Raw genomic sequence first — 9,306 nt, 5'->3', positions numbered from 1 at the left:
AAGCTGGGATAGGAATTAGATAATCGTTGCCTACAAGACTACGACACATGAAAATGCATACAGTTCTTGTTGGCCTTCACGAGCCTTCCCTTAGAAATGCCTGCTATATTGACACCCATCAAAGGATTCCCAAACACTGAAACTCCGTACCATGTGGAGGGGCAGGGCAGTCGGTTCTTGCGTCGACATCGACGGGGGGAATCACCGCGGGCGGGGGGAAACTGTAGCGCGTGGACAGTGGACAGCGACAGGATCTGATTGGATCCATTGTTTGGCTGGGCTAATTGCATCACCTGGATGCAGCTCTGCGTTTCCTGGCTATAAAGCGAGCTGGTCTGTGCAGACCGGAGAGAGGGGGAGAGAGGTCTCCCCAAATTCTGCCTGCTTGGCTCTGGTTCAGTTCAGTGGTTCATTGTTTGGCCTCAGATCCGGAAGGGATCTCATAATTCAGAGAATTGAGTTGTGGCAAGGTTTGGCCTTTCCCTATCTCTTTCCATGATTCCATCCTCTGTGCGTTGAGTTCGTGGTGAGGAGCCGATGGTTCTTCTTGCTTGGGTTGGATTATGGGAGAGTCCATTTCCTTCTGTTCTTTGTGATTGTACTGGGTTCATCTGAGGTGAATTCGGTAGAGGATGAAGGTTGTTCTTATTTCACTAGTAGTTTGTAGGTTCCGTTCGGCAATTTTAGGCCAATAATGACGGTGTATTTGCTAGTTGCCATGGTGGGTTGTCTCGAGTTTTTTGTTGATGTGATTATGTGAATTGTGTTGGAAAGATTGGAATTTGGGGCATGGTTTAACTGGCCTACTACTTTTGTTTTAGGAAAGCTTATTTTGTCTGCTTACTCTGACTATGAACTGAAACTTGCTATCAGTTTTTTTTTTCTCAATGGATCTGTATTGATTTAACAAAACTGTACATCTACTTAAGGTAATTAGTATGGCTAAATAACGTAAGAAATGGAAATGAAACTGAGTGTCCCACTCAAAACAAGATAGATTTTTTTTTTGAAAAAGAACAAGATAGATTTCATTATAGGAAACATATGAGCAAAAAGACATGTATATAATTGGTCATTTAAATCAGTAATCTATTGCACTGAATTGCTGACTGGAAATATTTCCCATCCAGGAGAGTCACAGAGATAAAGAAATATGGCGATCGGAGATGGATCATCAAACGGGAACCAGCAATCAGCGCGTAAGGAAATAAGAGATGAGACCACACCACTTCTTCCAGTCAAGGTGGAGGAGGATGATGGGTTTCATGAGTTCAATGGTGCTTCATTCTCAGGGGCAGTTTTCAATCTGTCGACCACCATAGTTGGGGCTGGAATTATGGCCCTGCCAGCAAGTATCAAGATGCTGGGCATTATCCCAGGAATTCTGATGATCATCATTGTGGCACTGCTCACAGAGGCATCCATTGACATGCTTGTCAGGTGCAGCCACCAGGGCAAGATTACATCATATGGGTGGCTGATGGGTGAGGTTTTTGGACAGTGGGGGAGAATCGCACTGCAGGCCTCCATCATCATAAACAATGTCGGCGTGCTAATTGTTTACATGATTATCATAGGTACTCTTAAACCCAGCATTCGGCCCTCTACTTCTAATATTACTTTTGAACATTTTGAGACGTACAGATGAAATGACTAGGTATGAGAAATGTAGTTCTCCAGGTACACTTAGTAGTCCTTTTTAAATGAGATGATGACACAGCACTTTTTGGGCATGCCTTTGGAGCCCATATAATTCCAATTTTTACTTAAAACTTTCAGATAGAATGTATTTTCAAATTCATGTGACCCAGCTTTTGATATGTGTTTCCTTAGTATATCGCTTTCTGGTTAATTCAAGAAACTTAGTTACCGCCTTGCTGACAATAGTTTCTCTCCTGCTGAAAAAACAGAGAAGGAAATTTTCCTGTTGAATAACACGTTGTTCCTTAAAATGAACTTTATATGCAATGAACCGCAACTGACACTGGTTCTTAAACTTTTGATAGGTGATGTATTGTCTGGAACAACATCAGCCGGTGTTCATCATCGTGGCATATTGGAGGGCTGGTTTGGAGCTCATATGTGGAATTCGCGTCCTATTGTTCTTCTTGCTACAGCTCTTTTGGTGTTTGCTCCACTGGTGAGCTTTAAGCGTTTGGGTATGTGTACATGTTTGCATGTTGTGAAAAATACCCTTCATCATATTCCCTATTTTTAACTGCATGTTAATAAAAATAAATCTTGTTATTTCCCACAGATTCATTGAGATACACATCTGCGCTATCAGTTGCCCTGGCAGTGGTTTTTGTTGTAATTACTGCTGGAATTGCCATCATCAAGCTTTTCAATGGAACTGTAGCAATGCCCAAACTTTTTCCAGAATTAGATGGTCTAAATTCTATCTGGAATCTTTTTACAGCTGTCCCTGTTCTTGTTACTGCCTACATCTGCCACTACAACGGTAAGCACTACCATCGAACAGATACCTTTCTGATTCTTCAAAAATTCAGATTCTAATTCATCCTATTCATGATTCTACAGTTCACAGCATTGACAATGAACTTGAAGACAGAACACAGATCAAACCGATCGTGCGAACATCGCTGGTCCTGTGCTCCAGTGTTTACATTGCCACAAGCTTTTTTGCATATCTCCTGTTTGGTGAGGGCACACTGGATGACGTGCTTGCCAACTTTGATGCAAATCTTGGCATTCCGTTCAGCTCAGTCTTTGATGATATTGTTCGAGTGAGCTATGCTGCACATGTCATGCTTGTCTTTCCCATTGTCTTCTTTGCCCTTCGGCTTAACTTAGATGGATTGCTCTTCCCCACGTCGAGGCACATTTCTCATGACAACAAGAGATTTGCCATCATCACCATCACTCTCCTCACAGTAATTTACCTTGCTGCCATTCTTATACCAAGTATCTGGGACGCATTCCAGTTTACTGGTGCCACAGCCGCCGTCCTTATCGGTTTCATCTTTCCTGCCATGGTTATACTCAGGTAAATATATGTGTACTCTTGTGTATATTGCCTACTAGCTGATGCATTTTACATGACACATAATAACATGGCTTAATTTTTGCAGGGATTCTTATGGAATTGCTACCAAGCGTGACAAGATCCTTGCTGTGACCATGATCGTGCTTGCTGTTCTCTCAAATTCCGTTGCCTTATACAGTGATGCGATGAACATCTTCCGTAAAAAAGAGGTAGCCTAAACTGCAGACTTAAAAGGAGAACTGTCGTCGATGCAAGAAACATGGCTTCAAATTGCAAAATTCAGATTTTATGAAGGAAGATGATGATGCACTTGGATGCATGAACGAATACGGTCTCTTTGTCCGCAGTTGAGAATCCGATCACTTGAAAGAATGGGGTGCTTGAAGTTGGATGGTCTTCTGTACACAAACCGGCTCAGTGTCGAATTGAGCCACTTGCAATGTATGTATACGTTATGTGCTTGTATTAGCAGAGAAGAGAGTATGGTTCGGGAAAAGCTTTCTCCACAATAATGTACAGTTGTGCCAGTTTAGTTGAAATTTGTCAACGTGGATGTCTTGATTAAGAATAAAATGATTACCGTTCCCACGTTGCCATCTTTTCATTTATAGAGGAAGTTGCAAAATTCCTTAGCTGCCGGTGATGTTGCTGAAATTGCATTGCCGCCATTGAGGACCACTGAAACATACAAAAATTGTTATTTTTCTTGCACAGTTCCTTCCCCCTTCTGCAAATAAAATCTTCTTCTGTTGCGATTCTTAGCATCCAAGCCGGCCAATGGGTGCACTGGTAGAATCGTTGGGATCTCTGATTTCGATAGGCTTATCTTTCCGTCACTGTCAACCTGCTTTTATCCTAAAGAAAAGATGAAGAAGAAAGAGACTAGCAACTCGTCTCAGTACCAGACGAGTACCCCTAGAGGCCTAGTGCACGAGTAGGATTGATGTGCTGCCTATTAGTTTTACGGTAATCCTAAGACTCTGACGGTCCGAAATCTAAAAAAATCGGACAGTGAATCATTGATATTGCAACTCTTATTTCCGTATGTGTTTCACAGTGAATGTTGCATGAAACATAGTGTTTATATTGCGGAGAGAATTTTTCAATATTACAATTATAGATTTTCGATGTTGCAGATGTTTTATTTTCATGTTGCAACAGAATGTCTGATAGGAAAATTCCCGTCCGGATGCTAGCAGTGCTGTTAGTTTTATTGCTGATTGATGAGTTTGGTTTGGAGAAAACCCGGCACATAACGACAGTCCATGAGTCCAATCAAACCAATGACTATGAATATATGATAGATTAGTTGCAAATGGGGCTTGATTAGAGCCACAACTTGAGACGCTGAGACAGGAGTCAACAGAGAATGATTCGCTGATGGACCCTGATGGACCCAGATGTGATTTTCAGCTTTGGTTAACTTTGTGATTTGCAAGGAAGCCGTGAATTATTTGTGGTCCATAATTCTTATAACTCCACAGTCTACAGCAGTTTAGTTGGTGAAAAGATTATACGGGCTCGCTGATAGGAGTAAGTCGCTTGCACAAACAAATGCTCGCCCTCGCCCACTTTGCCCACCCTTGTCGGTATGACTGTGTTTTAGCGCTGGGTGTTTGTTTTCGAGATACCAAGGTTCATCGATCATATGCCAAGCTTCTTTCATAAAATGAGCCAACCTTGAAGAAAATTGGTAGTTTTTCATTAATTAAGAAAGAAAAATAATAGGTACCTAAATTCACGCTACAGAGAACTCAAACGTGATGGTTAGGATGCATGACCATACTTCCCATCCTAATTAATTGGACTAAGTTTCTTCCGGTATCATTAAAAAGATTGAGCTAGGCCCACTTTTTCATGTCATAAGGAATGGTGCCGACCTGTATTGTGCTCAACACAGTCCACAGCCCTATACCAGTCGAGCGTGTCGTCCTGATACTATGTCAATAAAACATTGATGAGCCCACCCATTTCCCATGGGATCCACTGGCAGGGGACGCCGCCGCTGCAGATACCGCGACGGTGACAAGCGGTGCAGCTATGGACAGCTGAGCAGACCGGCCAGCGACCAGGGAGCATGCGTCCCGGTCGGCAACGGGGCAAGGTAGAGAGGAGTCGTGTACTCGTGTGTCAGGCCGCTGTGTGCGATGAAGCAGAAGTCGAGCGTGTGGAAGATTGTACAACTGTGCACCTGATGAGTTTGAACAGGTTGGAGGCTTGGGCCCACCAATGCATTTGCTTGCGAGCACGACGGGAACAACCTCATGTTTGATGTTTTCTCTCAAAACAGTTTCGTCGGTGAAGCAAAAAAAACTATTCTTACCTATAGTTTCTAGTTTATTTTCATCTTAGTTTGCAAAATAGCTTCACACTATGATATCTCAATTTGTACAAAGCCGATAGAACTCCTCCCAAACAGGTCTATAGTTTGGTTGTGGCATAAAAAAAACTTAGTTTAGTTGTTTGTATATCACTATGCCAGAAAACATTTTCATTGGCGGCCAAAACCAATTTGTGCTGGTGGGTCTGACTGCCAGCAGAAATGGTCTCTTTGCTAGCGGGTGGACACCCGCCAGCACAGATACGATTAGTATTGACGGGCAATTAGAAATCCGCTAGCAATGATATTTTAAGAAAAAATTAAAAAAAATGGTTGTAGCAGCTCTCCGGCAGCACCGCCGCTTGTGTCGCCTGGGCTGCCCACGCTGCTTGCTACAATCACCCGCACTAGGCCGCACCCGCCGCCCAAGGCTGCCCCGCCGGCGACGACCATCCACAACTGTGCCGCAGGCCACCTGCACCGGCAGGCCGCCCGCGCCACCCGAGCCGGCCTCCCACCAAGCATCCCACGCCGCCTGAGGCTACTCCGTCGGGCGCCCGCGCCGCCCGCCCAAGCCCCAGGTGCAGTTGCCCTGCAGGAGAAAGAGATAAGGTGAGAGAGGAAAGAGATAAGATAGAGATGTGAGGGTGCAGGAGAGAGAGACAGGAGGAGGAAGAGATAAATACCAAGGGAGCTGGGTCCACGCGTGCGCGGGGCATGCCGCGCCACCCGCGGGCCACCCGAGCTGGCCGCTTGAGGCTGCTCCGCCGGGTGCCCGTGCCGGCATCCCGCGCCGCCCGCCCAAGCCCCAGGTGCAGCTGCCCTATAGGAGAAAGAGATAAGGTGAGAGAGGAAAGAGATAAGATAGAGATGTGAGGATGCGGAAGAGAGACAGGAGGAGGAAGAGATAAATACCGAGGGAGCTAACTCCACGCGCAAAATGCATTTGTGCTTGAGTGTTGGTGGGTCCCGTTAGCACAAATAAGGCTATTTGTGCTGGCGGGTGGTTATGTCACCCGTCAACACAAATACATCTGTACTGACGGGTTATGGGCTGGCCACTTGATCATTTGTGCTGGCGGGTGGTAATTTTACCCACCAACACTCAAAAATCAAGGTGCTAGTACAAATCATTTCTGGCGTAGTGTATACAGCTAATTATATTCTTTCAGTGGGCAAGACATCTACGAAAACCCAATGTTAGCATTGAATAGTCTAGTATGCGGTTATAAGAGTAGGGTATGTGTATATGAACATCTATCTATACCGTATTTTTTAGCATTGAATAGTCTAGTATGCGGTCATAAGAGTAGGGTATGTGTATATGAACATCTATCTATACCGTGTTTTTGAAAAGAAAAGTACGTGAGCTAGTGCAACAAGAAATCTGATTCTTGAATGAGGGCAACATGGCTATGACACATGAATGCTTTTTCTTCCTCTCGACCCCATTTCTCTCATAGCCAGCCATTCCGTGCCAGTGCCATAACGTAATATATCTTCACCCATGACGTTATTGAACTAATATATCTCCTTTTGGATCCCCACCCTAGCACCATCAACCACCCTCACCTATCTCAAATAAATCATATGTATGTGTCTATTGTGTTCGTTCCCAAAGGGGGATTGTGCCCCCGTATCAGCATGTTTTATTCAGTAACGTAGGTTTCACGTGTAAATGGTATACTTCACATCCCATCACCGTGGCAATAAAACAGGTTGATCGTGAAAACCGACATCAATAAAGTATTGTTTAAAGGTGGTTAAAGCATTGATGTGTAAGCTGACATCAAACAAGCGGTTTTGCATGAATCTGGTCTATGGGATCTTGCTAACATCTGAATTCTGATTTTCCGCAAGAAATACGCCTTCCTTCCGTGTTTATGGCTTACTATCAGCACGTCTTGAATTTTGCTCTGCTCTGGTTCGGTTTGAGATCCTTGATAATACCTGCTTCAAGTATCAAATGAACATGCACCGCCTGTTGTCCAATTGATGCACCATGCTCGCAGCCGATCTACCTCCTCACCGTACTCAATGCTCCCAAAGAGGTGATTGAGGAGCTCGACCAAATCCGTAAGCGCTTCTTCTGGGCTGGGGATCAAGCTCTAACTAGCGAAAAGTGTAAGGTGAATTGGCCAACGGTTGGCCAACCACCGGAACTAGGCGGATTAGGAATTCTTGATTTTCACCTCTTCGCAAGAGCACTTAGACTGAGTTGGCTATGGCAGGAGAAAGCGGACCCAAACAAAGCTTGGGTGGGGCTTCCCATCACATGCTCAGACAAGGATAAGCTGTTGTTTGTTGCTTGCACGACCATTCAACTGGGGGACGGCGCCCGCACATCCTTCTGGCACTCTGCTTGGGCACAAGGAAGACGGCCTAAGGACATTGCACCTAAGATTTTTGCTGCTTCCAGGAAAAAGAATAGGATGCTAAAAGAAGCCATACGACACCACAATTGGGTGAAGGACCTGAATGTGCTTGAGTGCTTAACGGTGGGCCACCTCCAGGAATTTTTGGAGATATGGACTCCTGCTCAAGAAGTTCATTTGCAACAAGACACAGATGATCAGGTAGCATGGAAGCTGTCACCCTCGGGCCTTTATTCAACAGCATCGGCTTACCGTGCTCAATTTATGGGATCCACATCCTGCAATCTCCGACAACTGATCTGGAAACCGTGGGCGCTGCCGAAGTGTAAATTGTTTGCATGGCTAATAATTCGCAACAAAGTATGGACGGTAGACCGACTGGCTACACGAAACTTGCCAAGAAATCAAGTCTGCCCTCTATGTAGGAGTCGGCCTGAGACAGCCCACCACATCCTCGTTGACTGTCGGTATTCTAGACGGATTTGGTCCATGGTGGCCTCCTTGATCTCCTATAATCAAATCAACCCAAACCAGTGGGCACACACGTCAACTGTCGAGTGGTGGACACACATGGGCGCCATGCCGAGAGTTCCCCGAAAAGGACTGCGGTCCCTCCTCCTGCTCGTCCGATGGCATGTTGTGGCTCGAAAGAAACGCTAGAACGTTCCAAAGAACCGAGCGTCCTGCCCATGCTCTGCTATCGCAGATAAGGGATGAAGTTCGTACCTGGAAGAGTGCCGGCGCAAAACACCTGGCAGACTTACTTGTGGGGGTATAGCCTTATACGGTATACATAGTATAGGAGGGCGCTTTGCTGGCGCCGAGTTTTCCTTTACCCTTGTTTTTTAAATAAACCTGTAAATCTCTTCTATATTAATAGAAATAGCACAATCCGTGCCGTTCGTTCAAAAAAAATTGATGCACCATGCGTACATAAATCATCTAGTTGATGAATTTGCTTAGAAGCTCTTCACCTAGGGACACTACGAATTGATCAAATGCTAATAATCCTATTCTTGAACAACAATTTACCTCTACGTTGTGTTTCTGCACTCTGTAGGATTGATCCAACCGGCATTGGACGATGCACTTTCTGCGAAGCTTGAAAGAAACCGTTTCCCAGGTGCTCGTCTCCTGTCTGAAACTGCTTGCTAACGTTTGGCAGTTGAAGCAGCTGCAGTTGAACTTGAACTTTTCAGGTGGGTGTTTCAGAATTCAGATGTATTACCGCGCATTTCGCACACCAAATTTCATTTACCATCCAGGCATCCAGCTTAAGCTTCACGTTTGCACTATCTTTGAGATCAACATCTATAGGATGCTTAGCTGAGCTTGAGCTGTTGTTTTGCATGTGTTCGAGACCAAAATTAGCATCATAGGAACTTGCTATCTGAATCTGGGCAAGTCGGTCTATAAACTGGTTAGACCGGTTCTATTAACATTATCAAATCTCTGATTGGACTTCACCATTGCGTATATCTCGTTGAGACGATTAAACTGCATATGCAGAATGTCCATTTTGGAGTCCGGATGAGAGAGTAATGGCTCTGGCAAGATTCAGCCCTGTGCTGATCATTTAGATCGGTTTGGATGCGCAGTCTGAC

The 9,306-nt window shown here is 44.8% G+C and overlaps 1 protein-coding gene across 1 annotated transcript; it reads left to right on the top strand.

Moving 5' to 3' along the window:
• Positions 1-164: 164 nt before the first annotated feature.
• Positions 165-3,595, top strand: LOC101782424 (amino acid transporter AVT6A). Its single transcript, XM_004965757.4, has 6 exons — positions 165-470; positions 1,131-1,577; positions 2,007-2,159; positions 2,258-2,461; positions 2,542-3,007; positions 3,093-3,595. Exons 2-6 carry the CDS (start codon positions 1,154-1,156, stop codon positions 3,223-3,225), a joined length of 1,380 nt encoding a protein of 459 aa, XP_004965814.1. The 5' UTR covers positions 165-470; positions 1,131-1,153; the 3' UTR covers positions 3,226-3,595.
• The last annotated feature ends 5,711 nt before the right edge of the window (positions 3,596-9,306 follow it).

Source organism: Setaria italica, chromosome IV, assembly GCF_000263155.2.
Source record: "Setaria italica strain Yugu1 chromosome IV, Setaria_italica_v2.0, whole genome shotgun sequence".
NCBI lineage: Eukaryota > Viridiplantae > Streptophyta > Magnoliopsida > Poales > Poaceae > Setaria > Setaria italica.
Note: the sequence above shows the minus strand (reverse complement) of the source record. Positions and strands in the feature narration are given on the sequence as shown.